The 24,602-nt window shown below is 43.3% G+C and overlaps 1 protein-coding gene across 1 annotated transcript in view; it reads left to right on the top strand.

Annotated features, from left to right (window-relative positions):
* The window catches only part of LOC143820172 (transmembrane channel-like protein 2), a 50,290-nt gene that overhangs the window by 15,554 nt on the left and 10,134 nt on the right, over positions 1 to 24,602 (top strand). Inside the window, exons 8-16 of the mRNA XM_077302638.1 lie at positions 1,546 to 1,644; positions 7,615 to 7,760; positions 9,152 to 9,299; positions 11,420 to 11,608; positions 12,506 to 12,685; positions 16,277 to 16,429; positions 19,189 to 19,317; positions 20,891 to 20,958; positions 23,995 to 24,234. Of these exons, the coding sequence (XP_077158753.1) occupies positions 1,546 to 1,644; positions 7,615 to 7,760; positions 9,152 to 9,299; positions 11,420 to 11,608; positions 12,506 to 12,685; positions 16,277 to 16,429; positions 19,189 to 19,317; positions 20,891 to 20,958; positions 23,995 to 24,234 (1,352 nt within the window). The remainder of the gene's footprint in view (positions 1 to 1,545; positions 1,645 to 7,614; positions 7,761 to 9,151; positions 9,300 to 11,419; positions 11,609 to 12,505; positions 12,686 to 16,276; positions 16,430 to 19,188; positions 19,318 to 20,890; positions 20,959 to 23,994; positions 24,235 to 24,602) is intronic.

Consider the following 24,602-nt stretch of genomic DNA (forward strand, 5'->3'; position numbering starts at 1 on the left):
CCCTTAACCCATTTAATATATTGTCCAAATCTTATATGCAAAAATAGGCACCAGGCATCCAGTATAACAGAAGTGCATCATGTATTATTGAGTCCTTCTTGAAAGCTCATCCATTGTAAACTATGGCTTGGATCCTAACCAGTTTTCAATTCGTGCAAGTGGGACAAAAAGCTGTTTTCGACCCCTTGGAAGGCCAGAATGCATGGAGCCCATAGGGACAAAAAGCCATGTAGGACCAGAGAGGAAGTGAGGAGGGGAATTAGCCAAAATGATCCTTCCTGCTTCTTGTTCTGCCATCAGAAAAGCTGGCAGGATCCAGCCCATTATTTCTTCATAACCTACTATGGACTCACCAAAATTGCACAGTGTTATCCAGTTACTCACAACCTTTTTTTCTTGTGCTTTCATGTGGCTATTGTCTATTGATCCCACCCTTGTGAAGCCTTGCACACACAGGAGAATAATTATTTCACACACTCTGATACTGCAAGAAACACAAAGCCATGAACAAATGTCCCTGAGCCAAGTCCAATTTTTGTACTGGGATGAGTGCGGCAGAGAGATATAAACCTAATCCTTTTACTGCGTTCAAGGGGGATATAATCCACCCTGTTCACAACAGCAAGAATTCTGCCATCTGCCCCAGACAAATAGAATTCACATTGCTGCAGTGTCAAATGTCCTCCTTAGCCCTCTCCTCCCCACAAATAATGGCTAGCATTAAAAATTGTACTTAAATGTATGGGTGATTAGGATTTTATTGTGCATTCTCTATCTGCTAATATTTCTCTCCAGGAAGACTGCCGACACAAAACCTGCAAGATAACGTTCACTATAACAACAACATAAAATAAGAGCCTGGTATAAAGGGAAAGAAACATAATGCAAACTTCTCAAAGAATATAGCAAATAATGCACTTTCAATGCACTTCAGAAGTCAATTTTCCTGTTTCACACAGGAAAATCCAGCTGCAAATGTTCAATGAAAGTGCATTACCTAATGTGTGCAGAATGGTCTCAATACCCATTTTGTATACGTTGGATAATGCACTTTCAATGTGCTTTTGCAGCTGGATTTTCCTGTGTGAAACTGGAAAATCGATTTCTAAAGTGCATTATGCAATACGTGCACAGAATGGGCAATGTAATCTTAAAGGGGGCTCCATTGCAATCAAAATGGACTTAGAAGGGCATAACTCTGTTTAAGATGACACTGCAGTGCAAGAGAGGTGGAGCTAACCATCTTTCCACCCACATGAGTGATTTTCCATTGGGGCTGGAGGTTTCCTGAGACTGGAGGAAAGCTTCCAATTCTGTTCCATCAGGTAGTAGGATCTACCCCTACTACCTGCAGTTCGTTATTTTTAGTAGTGTGATTCAGCCTACTCACAGAAATCAGATCATGCATTGTTTGAAACAGGCACCCCAGCAAGAGGATCATGCTCTGTCATCGATCCTGGAGGGGGGGGGGTATGGGTTGAAAATCAATGGAAAAGTATTTGCAATACTTTGCACATCGTAACATTTGGATTCACTTTGTGCTAGATCTTAATGGGAACACCCTATGGAAGCATTCCTAGAAAAACAGTCCCCAGGGCTGAGCAGCCAACTGCCATGGATTTCTCTGTTCTCTGGGATTTTGAGGTAGGTGCCTTCAGATTTATGCTAAGTCTTCTCAAGAGAGTAAATCCAACACTTGGGGAAAACCTTTAGCACAATGCCTTTTGTGATTTAGGGTGGGGGAGGTTAACCAATGTATCCCCAGTTGAGTCTTAGTCGACACCCGTCTTGCCATACGACGCAAAGTTACTCTCTAGTGTTATTCCCTGTGGTTCACAGGCCTTTGGGACATGAAGAGTTCTTTCTAGTCTATATTTCTGCCCTCCTGGCCCGATTCAGGACCCAAGCCAAGGGTCGAGAAAACCTTTAGATGCTTGGTAGGTGTTGGAGATGAATGCTGCGAATACCATGGACAGCAAAAGTTACCAACAAGATAGTTTTAGAGAGGAGCAAACCAACTATGTCATTAGAAGGCAAGATATTACAGCTAAAGCTCACTTACTTTGGACACATCATGCGATCAAACTTGCTAGAAAAATCATTAATGCTCGGCATGGTCAGCGACAAAAGGAAACGTGGTCGCCAAAGGATCCGCTGGCTGAACACGATCAAAGCCGATACAGGGATGACCATGAACCAACTGAAAGAAGCGGTCATTGACAGAGATGAATGGAGAAAACTTTCCTATAGAATCCCTGAGGGTCAGACACGACTGAACGGATAACATCATCATCATCATCAGTATCTCAATCAATTAATGTTTTCATTAGGCCTCTTGAGACAAGTGTTAATTCTTTTGTTAAAAGGAAAAGAAGCTTTCTGTTTTAGAGGTTTACTCATTTGGTATAACCAGAGCATGACATCAACAGACAAGAGTGAAACATCCTCAAGGCATGACATTATAACAGAAAAACTTTAAAGTATTGTAGAAGGAAAACTGGAAGTTATATGGTGATAGCAAATAGAAAACTTTCAAAAATACAGGGATGATCCTAAGCTTTTCCCCACAGAAGTCTCACCTGAGCCCTTGGTGGGACAAGATTCCTCAAAACATACTTTCACTTCAGTATTCCTTTATTCAAGCCATTGTTCAAAATGGAGCCAGGTACCTATTAAGGAGAAAAAAGGAGTTAGGGAGGAGCACAGGACTTACCCTAAAACTTATAGCGAACTTCAAAAACTCCTTAAGAACCATTCTGAGGGAATCTAAAGGGAGGATTGGCTGGAAGGTAAACGAGCAAAGGGATTTCTTGCCTATATAAAGAGGGCCAAATTCTTTGGTGGTTTGAACAAATGTCACTTATGTTAAAGTTCCAATCCATATGATTAAGCCTAACAATAATCAACAATTTCAAAAGCTATTGATGGGTTGTCCAGTGGCACTTTAAAGACTACAGATTTTATTCTAGCATTATTTATTTATCATATGGTAGGTAGGATTGTGTGCGGCGGCGGCCGATTCGGATGCCACCATGCACTACCTTAATAGTTGTACGGTTGCCTAGGTGCCAGGTAAGGAACATTCAGAGGTGGTTTACCATCTCCTGACTTTACATCCTGACCTCTAGTGTTCCCTGGAGGAACTACACCCAAATTCTTGGAGATCTCCCATCCAAATACTCGCAGAATCAGTCCTGCTTAGCTTCCAAGATCTTATAGTATCAACCTTGCCTGGGTTATCCAGGTCACAACATATTAGCATAAGTCTTTGAGAGTCAGAGCTCACTTCACCTGATGGATTAGACATCCCTCCCTGTTGTATTTTGCTGCTAAAGACTAACGCAGCTCCCCACCAGGAAGCACAGTTTTTAAGGTGCCACCAAAGTATTCAGACATTTCTATTCAGTCAATTAGCAGCTTATTTTCACAAGGAAAGAACTTAAAGCCAGATTGTGAGGTGCTAGACAAAGACAATTTCATATTCAAATGCCATGAACTGACTTCTGACAAAGAGGAGGTGAGAAGCTTGAATAAACCAGAGCGAGCTAACTTTAACAAAGGCCAAAACTTCAGGGAATAAAGGAGGGGTGCCCACTGAAACCATTGGAGCCCTATTTGTGTGAAAAGTCAGCATGTATAGGTTTTAAATAAAATAAGTATCAGAAAGTTTCAGGTTTAGAATTGAAACAGAAATAAATAGAATCAAAAAGGGCTTCATATTCTAACATCATAAAACTGGCCAATGAAGCCATCAAGGCCTGACTTTGAGGCAGAAATTACAGGGGCCTGATTCAGAAGTCCGGGGTTGCCAACCTTCAGGTGGAACCTGGAGTTTGCCTGGAATTATAACTGACTAGAACTTAAGCCCCTTGTACTCAAAATACAGCGGGCGCTAGGGGCCCTCTCCAAGCCGCCGCCCCCAGCCCTGGCCCCGCCCCCACCTCCCTCCCTGCTGCAAAGCCCTCTTCCCCGGTCCCCTCCCGTCCCAGGCTCCCTGCTTCGGCACGGGGAAAGGAGCTGGGCCGCTGTGTCTCCGACATGGCAGCCCAGCTCCTTTCCTCGCTCCGAATCTTCACGCGGTCGGCACGCTGACGTCTGGGATGAGGCAAGGGGCCAATCGGGAGGCACGTGCTGTGTGGCTTCCAATTGGCCCTTTGGCCCCAGAATGACACTCGGAGGGGCCAATCGGGACCCGCAAAGCAGCTCCTGATTGGCCCCTTCAAGTTTTTATCCCGGACTGCCCCTTTCTCCACACACTTACCTCTTACTTTTTTATTTTTACTGCTCCCGTGGGAGTGGTTTACAGATCAGCACATCCCCTGGAGGAAGAAAATGGCAGTTTGGGGAGGATGAACCCAACAGCATCACAGCACTATTGAGCTCCCTCCTTACCTCAAGCTCTACCCCCAAATTTCCAGGAATTTCTCACCCCTGAATATACAACCCTACCCACCCCCTGCCTTAAAGCTTCCAAGATCTGATGATATCAGGCTTGCCTTGGCTATTCAGGTCAGGTTTTATTGTCAGCACCGAGCCCAGCAGATCCTGCTTTAGAAAATTCACAGAGGAGAGACAGGATGAAAGCAAACATTTCCCCCCAATGAGTTACATAGCAGATGATAGCAATATCCAAAAATTGGTTTCATTTGGGTTCAGGATACCATTTCTGACACAGTATTCTGGAGACTATAATTTTGCTCTTTCTTGTAACAGGAAAGAAAAAGAGAGAGACATATATGTAAGTGCCATGCATGACCCCCAAGCTGAAAATTATTTCCCTAACAAACTACAAGATAGAGCTCTTTTGTGTTTGGCTTTCCGCAGTGCCTTCTGCCTCTGGCTCTCCCAGCCATACACAACAGCTCCTGACCTAGAAGAATCTCAAGGGCTGCATCTCTTGCTGCCCTTGTTTGCCACTGTTCTTACAGCTTCAGTCAAGGGAGCAGTTTTGTTATGGCAGGCAAGGGCCAAGGTCCTTTTGTACTTGTGGCATTTTCCAGCAAGAGAAGGAGAGCTCACACTGCCTGCTGGAGATGCTGAAGGGGCATACATGGAGTACGGATTTGAATGGGGAGACTGGAAGATAATTACAGTCACTTCCTATATTACTTTTAAGGGTGGCACACTCAGGCCTTAAGGTGAAGATAATTTGAGAAGGAAAACTCGTGGGGGAGATGTCGTTTTTGCATCTCCTCCAAGAATTCTGCCCAACTGGGTAAATTATTGAAAACAGCAATTTGCACCCCCGATCAAGGAGTTTCTTATCTTCATTCATCTTGAGAGAGAGAGAGAGAGAGAGAGAGAGAGAGAGAGAGAGAGAGAGAGAGAGAGAGAGAGAGAGAGAGATAGTGCGTTGGTTGCTTTCATGTGAAGTTCTTGCTTAGGGATGCCAGCCTCCAGTTGGGACCTGGGGATCCTCTGGAATTATCATTCCTCTCCAGACTAAAGAGATCAGTTCCCCTGGAGAAAAAAGGCTGCTTTGCAAGGGGGACTCCATAGTATCACATTCCACCGAGGTCCCTCCCTGCCCCAGATCCCACCCACTCCAGGCTCCACCCTCAAAGTCTCCAGGTTTTTCCCAACCTAGAGCTGGCAGCACTAACTCCAACCCTCCCCTTCCCCACACACACACACATTGGCAGCAGGCTTAATTTGGTCTTCCACACCCTATTGTTTGGCAGTTGCCCGGTTCTCTGTTTCTCCCAGCTCTACTGAGCTGAGGGCTTCCTCCACATATCTTTGGTAGGATCACAGAGACTCTACCCCAAGGGAGCTTGGGGAAATGTGTATCACCACTCTGCCCTGTCCACATACGCCTGTCTGCCATTTTCCTTCCCCTACCACTGGTGGGAGTTTTGCAATAATTACGTTTTGCAATAAGTTGTAGGTGTCCCCCCTGCCACCCCTATAAACTCTTCCCTATAAAATTTCCAGACTCAAGCTGAGAAGGGGTCTCAAAGCCAACATTTTAAAAACATCCTAGTACAAGGCAAAGGCTAACTTTCCTATCAGAAGAATAAAAAACAACATGTTCTGAAGAAGAGTTGGTTCTTATATGCCACCCTTCTCTGCCTGAAGGAGTCTCAAAGCTTACATTCGCCTTCCCTTTCCTCTCCCCACAACAGACACCCTGTGAGGTGGTTGAGGCTGAGAGAGCCCTGATATTCCTGCTTGGTCAGAGCAGCTTCATCAGTGCTGTGGCGAGCCCAAGGTCACCCAGCTGGCTGCATGTGGGGGAGCAGGGAATGAAACCCGGTTTGCCAGATTAGAAGTCCATGTTTCTAACCACTACACCAAGCTGTCTCTTTAGATCACAAATAGACCCCCCCCCCTCCAGGGAGGAGAAACAGCTGGAGAATTTAACAGACACACATTAAATACCTGGGAACAAAGAAGCAAACACTTTGCAACTCACTGCTTAAGTACCTTGAAAAGAAGCCCTATCCTTGGGCTTCAGCCTCCAGGGGCTTGATTGAGGCCCAGTCCTGCAAGAACTGCCTGCAAAAGAGCTGTGATCAGGCTAACCAGTAAGAGCACAAGGCATAAAAAAAGCCTAGCCTTCTGTCACTGTCACTGTCATTCCTTCTTACAAAGTGAATAAAATGCATCCTATTGAGCAGCAAACATGTTAAATCCATTGCATGTTGAGCATTAAAGTTCCCAAAGACCTGAAGGTCATTTTATAGGGTCTCTTAAACAAGCCTCTGGGATCTTCCTAAAGTCACCAGGGCAGCCAGATCTCTGGCTAAAGAAGAAGAGCTCGTGTTTTGAGGAATTTCAGAGTGGCCTACAATCACCTTCCTCTCCTCTCCCCACAACAGATACCCTGTGAGGTAGGTGAGGATGAGAGAACTTTGAGAGAATTGTGACTGGCCCAAAGTTACCCAGCTGGCTGCATGTGGAGGAGGAGTGGGGAATCAAACCTGGTTCTCCAGGTGAGAGGGTGCTGCCCTTAACCACTACACCAGGCTGGCTCTCCTGTAGCTCCTGCCCTAGTCTCCTGCTGTTGTTCCATGGAATACTGGGAGCAACATGATGAAAAAAGTGAGGTAGCAGCACCGCCAGGCTACATACCCAGAAGTGGCATCTTTAGCGATGCTCTAGGAGCTCCCCATATCTTTATGCTTTTTACCACAAAGATTTTGGAAATTCCAAGAAAGTCATCCTGATGCTGTGACATCACTTCAGGGTGTGTAACCGGAAGTGACGTCACAGCATTTTGTAGTGTGCCAATCACCCTGCTCTGCCGTCCAAAGCTGACAATTCTATTGGTGCTCACAGATACTAGAATTTAAATATCGTGTTATGGATTTGCAAAGTCTGGAAGTTGGAAAAGCCGTCGAGTGGAAGAGAAGTATTTTGTCTGGGAGATGGGAGACAGGAAGTACCACCTGTCTTTGTAAAACTGCAGGAAGCCTTTCTTTGACTCCTGGGGACATAGATTTGGGTCGGCATTAGGTATCTGTGATGGTTCTCCTGTGTTATAATTTATCATGATCTAAGGTTTTTAATATTTTTGTGACCTTTGGTATGTTTCCAAAGAAGGCTTAACATTTAGAAAAATGAAACCGATGAACTTTAATGAAGCTTGGCTATCCTTCCCTGTCTTTCTAGGGCTATATTAAGTATTCTGCTGTTTTCTATGGCTACTACAATAACCAGAGGACAATTGGCTGGCTAAAGTACCGGTTGCCGATGTCTTATTTCATGGTTGGCGTCGTGGGCGTGTATGGCTACAGCTTAATGGTTGTTATAAGATCGTAAGTTTGGCTGCTTCTTCAACATAGCTTTCTTGGTCTTGGATTACAGTTGAGGCTGCTTTGTGCATTGGTCCCCTTTCTATAGTATTATGGCTTTTTTCGTGCATTGGTCCCTTTTCAAGTATTATGGCTTTTTTCGTGCATTGGTTCCTTTTAAAGTATTAAGACATTTTTGTGCATTGGTCCCTTTTCAAGTATTATGGCTTTTTTCATGCATTGGTCCCTTTTCAAGTAGTATGACTGAAAAATAAAAAAGCTATTATAACTTTAAATGGAATTTCCAATGTACTAAAATTGTTGTAGCAAGTAGCAAGGGAAACCCTTTTAGGCAGGTAATCGGTAAGGCACAATGTAACCTGTACTCTCCTGAGTATGGATCCTGCTTTGACAATCATAATGCCTTAATATATTTGCTAGTTTTGCTGGGTTGAACTGCACCGGACAGGGGAGATCTGTAGGGTTAGATTCAACCAGCTTTTATATTGGTTAGAAAGGAAGGGGGGGGATTCACCAAAGAAGGCTCATAGGATTTCTATGTATAAAGCCATGAACACTGTAGTAAGGAGAACCGGGTGAGAGATTGAAAATCTGGCCATGCTCTACTCATATTCAGCATCTCCTGCTGTGTTCTTTTAAACAGGGGGTGGAGTGATTCTGAGTCGGGAAAAGGTACACAATGCAAGAGGGTTGGTCTCCCCTCCCCATACTCCAAATGCAAATCTCCCTCCACAGAGCAGCTTTTGGCTTTTTTCCCAAAGAGAGGGATAAAGATCACCTATGTCATGTGAGGCTGGGCCCAAATATGATGTTTTTGCTGCCAGGCTCCCTCGTTAGAGCACTTCAGGGACAAGATGGGGGATGCCAGCCTGGGTGAATATTCCCACTGATGTCTCCTAAGCTGGCCCTTGCTAACCCTGCGTCATTGAAACCACACTGAAATATCATGCTGTTCTCAACTGGCATGCTAGAACGATGCACGTGGCCCTTAAAGTATGAAGCAACATGCAGACAAACATGAGGCCAGTCCCGATCTGAGGTCAACTTCCATTCCTTTAGCCAAGGGCTACATTTTTTTATTGCTGTGGGACACACCCAGTGCTGCATCGATCATCCAGGCATACACAGGTGTGTACATAGATCTTTGAATAAGGTTTCCCAGATGCATACGCAGGGGTAAAAGTGTGAGAATCTTCATCTGCTAGTTGCACACTTCACGCATTTACTGCTGGAAACCTTGCCAGTGCTCCCTTTAGCAACCCTGTTCTATTAACACCCAAGCAGCCAGGCCCTGTTTTATTGAGAATCTTTGACCAGAATTCTGCAGACAGAAGAGAGTCATCTAGTGGCTGGATAACTTGCAGCAAGCAACCATGTGAACTTGTTATCTGCAGGATGGCCCGGAATGCCCATGAAAACACAGGAGATGGGGACGATGAGAACTTCATTTTCAGCTGGAAAATGTTCACTAGTTGGGACTACCTTATAGGAAATCCGGAGACAGCAGACAACAAGTTTGCATCCATCACCACTAGCTTCAAGGTAATCGCCCCGGCTGGCCCCGAAGTCCCGTCCCAATTAACTTTCTTCTCTCTGCAGCAAGATCCTGGCCTCCAGTGCTGTTGCTGCAATGCACCTTTGGCAGAGTTTCAAAGGGGGAAGGAAGGATATACATTTTAGGTAGCTGGGCAATCATGCTGATACTTACTTGTGATTTTATCAGAAGGCTGATGGCATTTTCTTAATATCCCAGGCACGGTGGCATCATCAATCTCTTCTGCCTGGCTTCCTAATTGTGCCAGGATCAAGGAAGAAAAGTTTAATATTGTTGCACGTTGAAACCCCACACTGCACATAAAAGTCTTCCTATTTTAAAAAGATCTAGAGTATGATTATTGAACGAAACAGGTCATATCATACAAGGGTAGCGGGGTTGATTCTCGTCAAATGCCACAATCGGTTTTATCCTGGGAAATGCAAATTACTCGCATATCTTGCTTTTTCTTGTCTATGCTTTTACCCGCCCTGAACGTTCAGGAAGAAGGGGCTATAAAATAAAGTTTAAAAACCCAAAACAGAATAGATGCTTTCTCTACCTGTAAATTTGTAGGATAATGAAGTGCCTTGTACAGTTTTAAATATAATCAGAAACAGAAAATTTAATCAGCAGAAATAATTGAAATCAGCATAGTTTAACCATCCAATAGAACCAAAACACATTGATTATTTTTTTCGAAATGTCACTTTTTGTTCGTTTTTAAGTTTCAGTCAATATTTGTTTTTGTTTTTCCACACTACATCATTTTGAGGTACCATTTACCTGCCTGTTACTGTGGTTGTGGGTTGCAAAATTCATACAGCACGGATTTGTCGAAGTACAATATGTGAAGGATGACAAAGGACTGACCCACATGGGGAAAAAAGGGATAGTCCTGCAAAGTCAGCCTGTCCACTCCAACATTAGTAAAGGCAATTCAAATCTGTAAGGTAGAGACTATCAAATCTTGGGCTTTGAGCTCAGTGGCTGGAATGCTTCTGTGGCTTGACATATTTACAGTCAGCCAGCAATTCAGTCCACTGGCAGGTCATTCTACCCATATCTCCGGAAGGAAATGCTACAAGCTGTCCCGTGTCATCAGGGGCCATAAGGATCTATAGTTCACTGGAAAGGTTGAAGCCTTCAGCTTCATCCACCGTCACAGGTTGCCTGCAGCTTTATCTGGAGGAGAGCAGAACTAGACTGGGTCATCAATTACTAGGGAGCATAAAACAGCTGTCTATACATCTCCGCATACCCCTAGCATGTAGTATCTTTGTGACAGCATTTAGTCATTCTAAGCCTCTACAGAAGAGTATAAAACATATTTAATATCTAGCATCCAAGAGCTGACCCCTACACAGGCAGATAAATCTTCAGAATGGGGCCAGCCATGGTTACAATTTAGAGTTCTGGGCATCCAAAGGAAGCCAGAAATTTGCAGGAAAACCCAGTTGGTATACACATATACACACACACCCTCAAATTTGAGGAGCAAAAGCCAAAAGAAATTGTCAGTGACGTCTGCATTTGTAAAGAAGTAACCCACTAAAAAATTCCTAGGTATTTGCATGGCAGCCCAAAATGGCATCTGCTGAAGAAGCAGAATCACAAAGAGGCTAGAAAAGCCACAGCTATCAGCAAGAGTTGTGAATGGAGAAAATCGGATTTTTCCTCCCCTTAGTCTTTGCAGGTGCCCTTTTTGTGAGTCTTGCTGATGCAGTAAGACTCACCATTCTCCAAGATATAAACATGGCCACAGCCAGATCTCACCTTCTTGGTGTTTCCTGCCACCTCACAGCTTATGCTTACAAATCTCAGAACTACTGACTCCTCAGTAAGTTTCTATCATCTTGAAATCCTTATAACGAGGCTAAATTAAGATGCATTTCTCCGTCTGTAGACAATGATGCTAATCCACTTCATAAACAATGGCATGTAAAAAACAAGACAACAGCAATTACAGATGAGACAATGCTAAAAAGGTGGTGAACTCATAACCCATGACCTTCCTTATATACAAGTCATTTTAAAGCTTGGCTCATTAAGCGGCACGCAGAATGGTTTCTGAATTCCTCCTGCCACGGTGCATCCTTTGTTCTCATTGCTCCTTGCATTGTTTCAGGAATCCATTGTAGATGAGCAGGAAAGCAACAAAGATGAGAACATCCACCTGAGAAGATTCCTGAGAGTTCTGGCCAACGTGCTTATTACGTGCTGCTTGTGTGGAAGTGGCTATCTCATTTATTTTGTCGTTAAACGGTCCCAGACCTTTTCTAAAATGCAAAACGTTGGCTGGTATGAAAGAAACGAGGTAAGAAGAATGTTTTTTTCATTTATAACGTTGACATTTAGAGCGGTAAGAATTGCCTGCCTCGTCTGGCATTTGGTTTTTAATTCCTCTGAGGTCTCACAAGCAGAGGAGGAAGGGGGTAGCCATCCCCCCCCTTGATTTCTCTCCAGCCTCAAGTATGGAGAGGGACCCCTGTTTGTGAATGTGGATGCTGCTACCCTGATAAACAAGCTTTCTTATGAATTTGCTAACTCCTCAATAAAAAGGTATGAAGGTAGAAATAATCATGTGTCACACTCCTGGGCTTGAGCCCTCAGAACTGATTTTGTCATTCAAGTAGCACCCACAAAGAGGCACGAAGGGGTAGAGGGAATCATTAAAAGGGTAGAAGGGAAAGGCTATTTAAAAGCTGTGAGGGAGCGGTTGGTTTCCTGCTCACAAGAGGCTTCCCATCAAAATGCAAGAGCATCTTGTAAGAAAAGATAAAACTGTCAAGGCGGGGCAGAGGAAAAAAATAATTCCCTTTCATTTGGTGTAGAACCAGCTGGGTGTAGTGGTTAAGAGTGGTAGCTTCTAATCTGGAGAGCTGGGTTTGATTCTCCACTCCACCACATGCAGCCGGATGGGCAACCTTGAGCTAATCCTTTTAGAGCTCTCTCTCTCTCACCCCCACCTACCTCACAGCGTGTTGTGGGGAGAGGGAGGGGAGGCGATTGTAAGACACTTTAAGACTCATTTGGGTAGTGAAAAGCAGGATATAAAAACCAACTCTTCTTCTTCTCCTCCTCCTCATGTATATACACATATGTTTAGCCTTTATATCATTGGGGTTATCGCATCTAGTGCAGTCTTAAGATCTAGCAAATATGCTCTTACAAACATTATTGTGACCAATATTCTCTCGCCCTGTTTTGGCAGGTTGAAATTGTCATGTCCCTGCTAGGGATGTTTTGCCCCCCTCTGTTTGAAACCATTGCAGCCTTGGAGGACTATCATCCTCGCATTGGGCTGAAGTGGCAACTGGGACGTATCTTTGCCCTCTTCCTTGGGAACCTCTATACTTTCCTGTTGGCTTTAATGGACGACGTCAAGGAAAAGGTAAGGCGGCATGAAGCAAGAAGGGTGGACATTAATCCTGCTAAGTTATACGGTTGTTAGATAGCGATTTAGAAGATAAGCACCGCAATCCTAAACAGAGTTATGCCCTCCTGTGCCTATCACCATTTGGGATTGCACTGCAGAAGCCTCACTACTCCTAGGACAAACCACCTCCTACATCTCAAATCTTGTCTTTTGCTTCCTCCTGCTGAGCTGGGAACAGATGGGTTCAAATGAATAGCCGTGTTGGTCTGAAGTAGCACAATAAAATCAGAGTCCAGCAGCACCTTTAAGACCAATAAAGATTCATTTAAGGCGTGAGCTTTCGAGTGCAAGCACTCTTCCTCACGCCTTGAATAAATCTTTGTTGGTCTTAAAGGTGCTGCTGGACTCTGATTTTATTGGGAACAGATGTTGTTTGCTAAACCTGTAACATTTAACTGGGGACGGATTCCAGCTCTTCCAATGGATGCTTCCCCCCAGGATCTAAACTGGGTGGGTGGGGGAGTAAAATCACTGCTGCCCCGCTTTTACAGCACTATCAAAGACTTTGTGATGTCGGCCACATTCATCTCCATCTTTGCTCTATGACAATGCCTAGCAACCGACACGTCTCACATTGAGAAAAAGGTACAAAGACTGCCATAACGGACCTGAAAGCAATCTGTAAAGAATGAATGAGGGCATTTGGATATATTATGTGAGAAATAAACAGGACAGCTACTTCATATTGATTCCAAGTATTTGGCGGCTATTTAGGTAGCTGCAGAGGTATTCGATAACACCCCACTGTCCAGAGAGGGATGGTTTAAAGCAGTTGGAATACTCACTTGTCTCAGTCATTTAAGCCTGCAATCACAACCTCACGTTTATTATTCAGTGGGGTCATTTGTACGTCATGTTGTCCGTGTAAACAAATATCCTCCTGCAACACTGCCCCATCCTCCCAACCCGGCACTGCTTTCATCAGGATGTAGCAGAAGTACTTACGGTTCGGATTGATTCACAGTAAAGACGGACTTTCCTGTTATGATGGAAGAATTCCATAGTATGATAGTAAAGCTGCTTCTAGAGGCATGTTTGCTACATTCACAATCTAAACCAACCTTTCTTCTTTGGTGCTCTGAAAAGAATCCCCCCCCCCCCATGTTTGCAGCAGAAGCCAACAGTGAGAAGTACAGATTGGCTGGTGCCTGTGTTGACATCCCAAAACTTTCCCAGTTCTTAGAGCAGTTGGCATTTTGGGGAGGGGGGTTGTCTTCTTAAATCAACAAGGCAACAGATTGATGGACAGTTGCGTAATAATTATACATCCCATCTGATGGAAACTGAATCGTGGAGCGGCTTAACATCATGCATTCTCCATTTAACAGTTCCTTTAACTGTTACGTTTTAATCTGCTTTAGAAATATATTGTACTCCGCCCAGAGTCAGACTACTGAGATAGGCAGTTTATAAATCAAATAACTAAATACAATAAAATAAATATGACAGCTTTTAAAATGTAATAAAGTTGACCCAAGGAGATGGATAATGAGATGGGCTAAGAAGTGTTGGAGCTGCACTAGCAATACTGTGCAGAGCCTTATATATGGTTGAAAATAAATATTAATGGTGCTAAATTTCCTACTCCACCCTCATGACATACGTGGCCAGGAGTGGAACCAGGACAGCTGGAGCAAGCTGGGAGCTGCAGTGGAAGGAAAGATCTGGACACAGAATCACCATTAGCATTTATATAGGGTATTCACAGCGTCCAAAGCAATTTGCATGTAGTGATCATTGAATGCACATTTTCTACTGGAAAAGAAAGCAGCGCCCCAGGACCATTTCAGGTTGGGAAAACAGCACAGGGGAAGGAGGGAGGCTGAATTCCCTTTTCCATGCATGCCATGGTCCCAGTCAGAACCAGATACTGGGGAAGCATAAAGATCCTGGCGTACATGTGTTACATAGTCCTTGCAGTGTCCGTGTTGATTTTGTATCGTGAGCTAGCACTAATGTCTGTGGGAAGGGGGAGGAAGTGAGCAGAGAAAAAGAGCTATGAAACTGGCATCCCAGCAATCCAGTCCTCCAAGCCAAACGTCATATTTATTTATTTATTAAATTTATATACCGCCCTCCCCGGAGGCTCAGGGCGGTTTACATGGAACATATGAACAATACATGAAACAATCTTGCAGTGGAATTTTATTTTAAAATGCACACCTTTTACTCCGACATCAAATATTTAAAATACAATATCAACTATCAAGTCAAGATTCTAAGGCCCAACTTTAAAAAAATATCTTAAAAACCAATTTACTAAATGAATAAGATCCAGCTGAAGATGACTGCGTGTTAAATCCAAGGAAATACCTCTCCCAAAGGATGTGACACACCAACAAGCTAACTAAAGTACAGAACAAAGAACTATAGACGATCAAAATTTCACAAAATCAGTCAATTCCCCGAACCCCAACTGAGATTCAGAGTTTTGTGAGACTTTGCTCCTATTACAAAACATTAACGGGTGGATTTTTAACATAGCAGGGCCATTTAATCAATTATGGGAGGAAAGAGAATGTTCTCAGTGGTTTCTAAAACACATAAGCTCATTTGTGGTACCTAAACATAATGTTCCACCCTTCTTCACTTCCACAATCAGCCACACCAACTAAAATCATGACCTCAACATCCCCCCAGAGGAGAACCCACAAATGAGCTTTTTTATTAATGGTCAACTCAACCCCTTTGGGTCTCCTTCCTCAGTAAGGTAAAAGGTAAAGGTATCCCCTGTGCAACCACTGATTCATGTCTGACCTTTGGGGTGACGCCCTCTAGCGTTTTCATGGCAGACTCAATATGGGGTGGTTTGCCAGTGCCTTCCTTCCTCAGTATGTCCTACCAAATCCCCATTTTTTTACATTTTTAAAAACATTCTATTTGATGCACAATAAATCAACATTGGTATTCAAAAGAAAATGGAGTTGAATATTAGATTATATTGAACAGTAGAAATTGAGATGAAAATAAGTAATCAATCTTTCGACTGTATATGCTCACACTGGGAAAATCTTTGGAAAAAAATGCCATTTTGTGGTTTGTAATATCAAGGTATTGCCAAACAACATGATATGTATTGTCAGCTTGGTGTAGTAGTTAGGAGTGCAGACTTCTAATCTGGCAAGCCGGGTTTGATTCCCCGCTCGCCGACATGCAGCCAGCTGGATGACCTTGGGCTCACCACAGCACTGATAGAGCTCTTCTGACCGAGCTGTAATATCAGGGCTCTCTCAGCCTCACCCACTTCACAGGGTGTCTGTTGTGGGTAAGGAAAGGCGAATGTAAGCTGCTTTGAGACTCCTTCGGGTAGAGAAAAATGTCATATAAGAACCAATTCCTCCTCCTCCTCCTCCTCCTCCTCCTCCTCTTCTGCCAGCTTTATGCTTACCTTTGTTCTTCAAATAGCAGTTCTGTAATATATCATATGTAGTATCTCTCTTTTTTTCGTATTGATATTCTGTGTCTGCCTGCAAAGGCATCTGGCATACATTTGAGGAAAATAACAGCAACAACAAAATTACCATGCCAATGCCTCTTTTGTTCTAGCTAAAGGAAGAAGGGGTGATCAGGAATGCAACACAGTGGACCATTTTAACCTACCATAACTCCTCCACAGGCAACTCAAGTGCTCTTACTCCACTCCAGATGGACCCAGCCGATATGCCTCGAGGACCTTGCTGGGAAACAAGTGTGGGGATAGTAAGTGCTTATGGGAGAGCAGGATCTCTTCCTTCTTTTTGCAGTGGTATCCTGGGCGGTAAGGTGGTCAGAGATGCTCTCAGTCATATGAAGATTTTGTTTTCCTTTGACCTGCATTGCATGGCCTCCTTACTTGGATCTCATAGATCATGGTATATTTCCTTCAAGTTGTTGATGGGGAAAAGGCCCAAAGACATAATTAAATACAAATCAAGCATTCTCCCATCCATCTCTTGTTGCTCTTATATATTATTCCAGGAGAGAAATTCAATGGAAGTGAAACTCTGGCAAACACTGTCATTTAGCTAGCCAGATCACAAATCCAGTGGGAAGCTTATTCAGGGCTATCACTTTTTAAAGAACATAATCATCTCAGCAATTGCCTGGAAGTTTTTCAAAATTTATTTACCAGGCAAAAACTTGGATCCACCAAATGGTGCACTAGGGTCCTTGTGGAAGTGTAAACAAAACTTTCTGCGGGTCCCCTGTACTCAGCTAAACATAGCAAAGTTGTTGCTGGGAAAGTGTTTGCCAGTAATTACTGACGTGGACAGTTTTATTTCTCCAATGGTTTTGTGAACTGCAGCTGAATTCAAAAGGATTGGCTGTTTTGGCAAAGAATTATCATATGGCATCACATGGCTTAATTTGTATTGGCCATAATTTGCTTGTGCCTTATATCTCCACAATTATTATTATTATTATTATTATTATTATTATTTATAATTTTATTATTTATTATTATATAAAGCATTTACAGAAAGGTAAAAGAGAAAAAAAGCGACCATCTGATAAGTACTTATTATTACATAGTCTATACATCGTCTATACAAGTATACCATATATAGTATAGTCTGATATTATCTCAAGAAATTTGTAGTCAGTTCCAATAGCATATTAGTCCTAACCTAACAGTTACTGCTGTCTTTCTTAAGAAAGTCCAGGTAATCACTCCACTGTTCATCATATTCTTCCGGTGGTTTCTTCTTAACCATGTTAGTGATGGTTGTTAATTTAGTCTGAGGAAGAGTGCATGCTCGAAAGCTCAAGCCTTGAATAAATCTTTGTTGGTCTTAAAGGTGCTATTGGACTCTATTTTTGTTGTGCTACCAACACAGCTACCCATTTGAATCTATAGGAGAATTAAGGGAGCAACAGATGTAGAAGCAGGGAACATGAAGCAAATTAAGTAATGCAGCCAGCACCCCTAAAATCTGCTGCAGTGGAACCTTAGATATGGCTGTCAAGGAGAAGTCAGGAATAGCAGGAGTTACAATGCACAATATGAAACTGAACCACAGGAGACATCTAGTGGTCACAACAAAAAGGAAAGGTGGATAATATGGATCCTTTTCCTGTCCGACTGGAAAACAAACTAGAGATAAAGGAACTTTGAAGACAAATAAAAGGGCAGTTGAAGAAGGGAAAAAGCCATAAAGGTTATGGGTGGAGCTAGAACCTTGCCAGATCAGACCAATAGTCCATCTGGTCAAGCCTCCTGTCTCTCACAGTGGCCAACCAGTTCCTCCTGGCTCTGGGATTCAGAGGCTTAGTGCCTCAGAATGTGGAGGTTCCCCTAAGTCACCACAGCTAGTAGCCATTGAGAGATATCCTCCATGGACCTATCTAATCCCCTTTTAAAGCTTATTCCTGAAACCATCAGAATATCTTCTGGCAGCAAATTCCACATTTTAGTCATTCTCTGTGTAAATAGGGTTTCCTTTTGTACACCCTGAATTCTAGTATTTGTGAGGGAGAGAGATTTTTTTGTAAATACTCCCCACCTAATGCATAATTTGATAAATCTGCAATATGTCCCTGTTTTCTACACTGAAAAATCAGTCCCTTCAGCCTTTTATTATTATTATTATTTTACATTTATATTTATAGACCGCCACTCCCAGCACAGCCGGCTCCTGGTGGTTTGCATAAAAAGATAAAAACAACACAAAACCCCCAGTACAATCAACAGAGGGGGTGCTCCACCCCCCTGAATATCTTGGTTGCCCTCCTCTGCACATTTTCCAGCTCTGCAGTCCTTTCAGAGATACAGTGACCAGAACTGTCTACAGTATATTCCAGATGAGGCCGCACCATAGATACAGGAGCATTACGATATTGGCTGTTTTATTCTCAGTCCCTTTCCTAATAATCCCGAACATAGAGTTTGCCTTTTTTTTTTTGCTGCTACAGCACTTTCATTGAGCTCTCCACTATGATCCCAAGATCTTTGTCCCCCACCGTCTCAGCAAATTCAGACCCCATTGCTTCTCCAACTGGTTTCTTGTTCCAGATGGATTTCATAGAATCATAGAAACATAGAGTTGGAAGGGACCTCATGAGTCATCTAGTCCAACCCCCTGCACTATGCAGGACACTCACATCTCAATCGCTCATCCACTGTAACCCGCTAACCCCTTGAGCCTTCACAGAATCAGCCTCTCTGTCAGATGGCTATCCAGGCTCTGTTTAAAAATTTCCAAAGATGGAGAACCCACCACCTCCCGAGGAAGCCTGTTCCACTGAGAAACCACTCTGTCAGGAACTTCTTCTTCTTAGATTTCAGCAACCGTTTGTTTGTCTTGATGCTTTTAGCAACCCACTCCTCAAAATACTCTGTTTCAGCGGTACAGCTGTGATCCCTAAACATTTATTTTGGTGTTTATCATATCATAAAATAAACCTACTGAGAGAACACACTCTCAGAATACATAGCATCAGTAACTCCAGTTAATATTTCTCCACTGTTTCCATTGCAGGAATTTGTGAGGCTCACGGTGTCCGATATACTTGTGACATATGTAACTATACTAGTGGGAGATTTCGTCCGCGCTTGCTTTGTCAGATTTGTAAATTATTGCTGGTGCTGGGACCTAGAGGCTGGATTTGTAAGTAAATAATTTCAGTGTGAGTAACTGCATTTTTCTTTTAACAAATGCTTGGAGCCACATTGTAATTCTTTTGGGGAAATTTTTATCTCTTTTTTCTACTGAAATATATCCATGCAATGTTTTTTTTCCCTTAAAAAAGGTTATCCTGACTACAAAAGGAGAAAGTAGTTTGGGGTTATAGTGATATGTGCTGAAAACCAGTGGGGGTAAAACAGAAACTGGCCAGACAGGAATGGATTTTAGGGGGGTATGAATTTTAGGAGTGGAAAAAGTGGACAATTTTGTATCCTTGGGATCCAGAATTGACAAAGATGGACGGTGTGTTAGAGAATGGAAAAGAAGGCTAATCCTACGAAGGCAGACTTTTACAAGCTTGGGTAAGGTTTTGAGGGACAAAGATATTTCACTGGCAACAAAGATCAGATACCTCCACAGGTACTTTATAAACTAGACAATAGTTTTGCTTGTTGTAACGTATGGATGTGAAAGCTGGACCCCAAGGGAGTGTGAGAGAGAGAAGATAGATGCCTTTGAATTTCTGAAAACACCATGGACTGCAAGAAGAACAAATCGATCCATTCTGGACCAAATGAAACTCAACTGCTCTCTGAAGACCATGATCTGTAAACAAAAACGCTCACACTTTGGTCACAGAATGTGTGCAAATGATGGATTAGCAAAAACGATTATGCTTGGTAAGAAGTGGTAGAGAGCAAAAGAAGATGGGTGGATAGACTCAAAGACATAAGTGGATTGGTCCAACAAAAAAACAGAGTTGGATGGTGGTCTTTTGTTCAGAAAGTCACCAGGAGCTGGAAATGACTTGACAGAACCTCCCAATAACAATGGATTTTGAGCACTAGGGATCATTTGCCTCACTTTCAACATGCAGTCATTGGTCATGTAGCCATGATGTATCTGTCCCTACACCTCGCATGTCCTATAACAAAGGGCCACTGTTTCTGAGCATATTGGTCATCAGATTTAAGACTATATCCCAGTGGGAGGATAGTTCAAGTCTGATAAAATGGCATTCCTCAAATTACTCAAGAAGGAAAGAGTATCATGAAGCAATCGTTTACACCATACGTGTTCCACTTCTAGAACTAGTTCCCTCAATAATCTGCCCAGTGGAACAGGCTCCCTCAGTGGAGGTGGTGGATTCTTTGGAAGTTTTTAAAGCAGAGGGTAGATATCATTTGACAGAAATGCTAATTCTGTGAATTTGGCCAGATTGTAAGTGGGTGGAAAGAAGGGATTGTGCCGGTGCTTGGCTCTTGCGGCCATTTCTGCATTCTGCAGGGTGTTGGACTAGATGATGCTAGAGGTCCCTTCCAACTCTATGAGTCTGATTCTATGAAATACGATTGAGCGTCATACTTTTGTCTTCATCTATCACTATAATCTCAACACAACCTCATTCAAAGGACCCAAAATGCAGTGAGTGAACAGAAAACAGTTTGCTGTGTAATGTGAGTTGAGGATTGTATTCAAGTCTCCCCTGAATTCTTTGCACTCATCTCCAAGAGGTGACATTCAGTTTTCAGCCATGCTTTCTTTTCCCCCGTAGCCTTCTTATGCAGAGTTTGACATTAGTGGTAACGTGCTGGGTTTGGTCTTCAATCAAGGAATGATTTGGTAAGATACATTTTTGTTGAACAGCTACATACACACACACACACACCAAACAGGAAATAGAGTCCAAGGCCCTGATGTTACCTCAACACAAGAAATAAGTTCTCTATCGATGTTTGTCAACAATTTTATATACTTCTACCATGTCCCCCATTAGTTATCTTTTCCCCTCCCTCTCTCTGTTGTTTCTACCAACTAAGGAGGAACATTCCAAAACTGAAAAAATAACTTATTAAATTGGTGCTAAAAGGAACAAAGAGGGGTGAAGAAGAGTGTTCATTTGAATAGTCATTTCTCTAAGACCTCAAGGGTCCTCCACAGGTACTTTATAAACCTCCATGATGGAAATGTAGCTCTGTAGTGGCTGGCAAACTGTCATTCAAGAAACTTCATTTGCCATTGTTGCTTTTATCCCTGAGGAACTCCTGAACATAGTTTGCAGACTACAGAATTAAAGAACACGACCTGCGTAGCTTCTGGGTTGAAATCCAGCTCTTTCCCACTAATGACAGACCGCTGGCTGGGAGCCTTCTGCTGGTGCAAAGAATTTTGGTCTTGAACAAAAGGCATGTTCCGGCAGTAGAAGGAAAGAATGGGAATACATCAAAGAACCAAGACTGCTCTACTATGGCCGAAGCAGAACAGAATTAGAATTACTGGCCTAAATATTCCCATTCTTTTCTTTTAAGGAAAGCAATCTGTGGAGGAGGAATTCATAGCCATATAAAGTCCTACTGGGTGAATAATACAGCTTCAACTAATGAGCAGAGAAGCTTGCAGTGCCATGTATACACTGTATAAAAAATCCAAAATCAGCATGCAAAATCAGGTAAATCAGGCTGCCTTCAGGTCTTTCATTCCCATGAATTATTTTTGGAAAATACAATAGGGGTCGAGAGGACACAAAGGGAGCAGAATATGAAAAGAGATGGGCAAAGCTTATAAGGGGAGAGAGAGCGCCTATGCAGAGGGGTCCAGTTTTATTATGAGAAATTTCCTCTTCCTTCCATGAACTATGCCTTCAAAAAGGTACAGGGTGGAGCAGAATACACCTGCTAGTTGGACGCTGCCAGGAAGAACCTCTGCAGAGCTCCAAGCAGTGAGAGTAGATTAGGGGAACGGGGTGGAAGAGAGTGATTCAAGAGAGCCAGCATGGTGTAGTGGTTACGCATTGTGGATATAATAATAATAATGGTAATTAATTTCTATACAGCTCAGGGTGGTTCACAAAAATAAAATATCAGTAAAATCAGTTACAGTAATAAAATTACTGTAAAATACAATGAAATACCATTTAAACCCCCATCCCCTCTGCCAATTATTCCAGACTGCAGATGACATCAAAACAGGAGAGCCAAGAAAAATGAGGTGGAGGTGGGTCAGTATAACTTCAGACTGCCCCTGGCCTCAGCCTGGAGGAAGAGTGCCATCTTGCAGGCCCTATGAAACTTTGAAAGCTGTCAGGGCCCAGATCTCAACAGGCAACTCATTCCATCCGGTTGGAGAGAGGGAAGAAAGTTCAAGATCAAGCGCATGCCCTTGAGGCTAGGAGTCACCAGCAAATTGGTTTGCTAAAAGTAGTGCCCTCCAGGGGACATTTTGGGAGAGGTGGTTCCTCAAAAATGCAAGGGCCCAGACTGCATAGGGCTCTAAAGGCCAATACCAGAACCTTAAACTTGATTTGGAACTCCACTGGCAGCCAGATATGAGCCCTCAATAGGGTCCTCACCCGTGCCCTGCATGGAGACCTGGGGTTTGATTCCTCACTCCTCTACATGCAGCCAGCTGGGTGACCTTGGGCCAGTCACAGTTCTCTCAGGACTGTTCTTACAGAGAGCTCTGTTAGACCTCTCTCAGTCCCATCTATCTCACAGGGTGTCTGTTGTGGGAAGAGAAAGGTGTTTGTAAGCCACTTTGGAGCTCCTTCAGGTAGTGAAATGCAAGGTATAAAAAAGAGAGCTCTTCTTCCAAGTGCTTCAGTGGTGGACATAGAAATTTTAGCCTTTGGGGGCTACTAGAATCAGAAGAGGGGACGCACCTACATAAAGTGTACTATTCTTTTGTTTGTGTGTCTACAATGTATATATTAATTTTGCTATAGCAGTGGCTCTCAACCTGGGAGTCGGGACCCCTTTGGAGGTCGAACGACCCTTTCACAGGGCTCGCGGCAGGGCAGGCAGCTTGGCTGGGGGGGGGGGTGCCATCTACACAACAGTCGTGTGGGGTAGATCAAGATAGAACGTTTGTCTGTCTGGAGCAGCGGAAAAGAGTGAGATCGGCATGGTGGGACAAGAAGTCTGAACTGAGAAACCCTGGGGGAAAAACAATTTATATACAATCCTGAACAATGGATCTTCACGCCATTGGTCAGTTTCGGTTTAATTTCTGTGAAAGAACGCTTGCATAATTTTATGGTTGGGGGTCACCACAACATGAGGAACTGTATTAAAGGGTCGCGGAATTAGGAAGGCTGAGAACCACTGTGCTATAGGCAGGATCTTATGTGTTAAAAAAATTACAGACACTTACTGTAAGCAGTATCACCTTCAACTAGGCAACTCTCCAGGTTGTGTTTCTAGAGTCTAGCGCTGATATTGATCTGTTACTCTAACTGTTAGCCCTTCATGGCTCCCGCCATGCTCTGAGTATCCTGGTTGAGTAAGACAAATGTATCAGATGACTAATTTCCCACAAGCCTGATTAAGCAAGACTGAAACTACGGAATACCGATTACTACCAAGCATCAAACATGCTCCCATTTCCCTCATGCACCCAACATTCTGTGCCGAATCCTGCTGGATCTGGCAAACCTGAAACCCTTTATGTTAACAATAAAAAGGTTATCAATATCAATATCAAACATTATCAATAGTGCCATACGCACGTTCTGTCATATCACACCTTCCCAGTGGAAAACCTGATAGTCCATCCTTAATATTTCCCAAGATCTGTTGCTTTTGACGCATACTCTGTGAGTCTTTATACAAATGTGTTCTATTTCTTTGTCTTCCCCCCTTCCTCTTTTTGATATGGTTACAGGATGGGCTCCTTTTATGCACCGGGACTTGTTGGCATCAATGTGCTCCGTTTACTCACATCCATGTATTTCCAGAGCTGGGCTGTGATGAGCAGCAACGTCCCTCATGAGCGAGTGTTCAAGGCCTCCAAGTCAAACAATTTCTACATGGGACTCCTGCTACTGATCTTATTCCTAAGCTTGTTGCCGGTGGCCTACACCATTATGTCCCTGCCTCCTTCTTTTGACTGCGGACCATTCAGGTAGCAGAAGGGGGGGGGGGAGGTGAGGAGAAAGGTATGCCATTATTTTTAGAAAAGGTAATAAGTGTGTACCTTGCCTCCTACTTAATGTGGCAGTGCACGACATACCGCAGCCTGCTGCCTCTCTAAAAGCCCAAGCCGATGCATGCTTGCTCAGAAGCTAGCCTTGCAGCTTATCCTGAGTAAGAAACAGAACTATAGCTATAACTCTCCCCATTTTGGTGCTCATTGTAGCATATGAGGGAGCTGTCAAAATTCCGCAGGGCCTACAAAACGAAGCTCGTCCACCAGGTCTTGGGTTGATGCCAGGGCTAGGAACGGGGACCCTCCTCAGGCTACAATTTAACATCATGCAAACCTCATACCCT

This window comes from Paroedura picta, chromosome 11, assembly GCF_049243985.1.
Source record: "Paroedura picta isolate Pp20150507F chromosome 11, Ppicta_v3.0, whole genome shotgun sequence".
NCBI lineage: Eukaryota > Metazoa > Chordata > Lepidosauria > Squamata > Gekkonidae > Paroedura > Paroedura picta.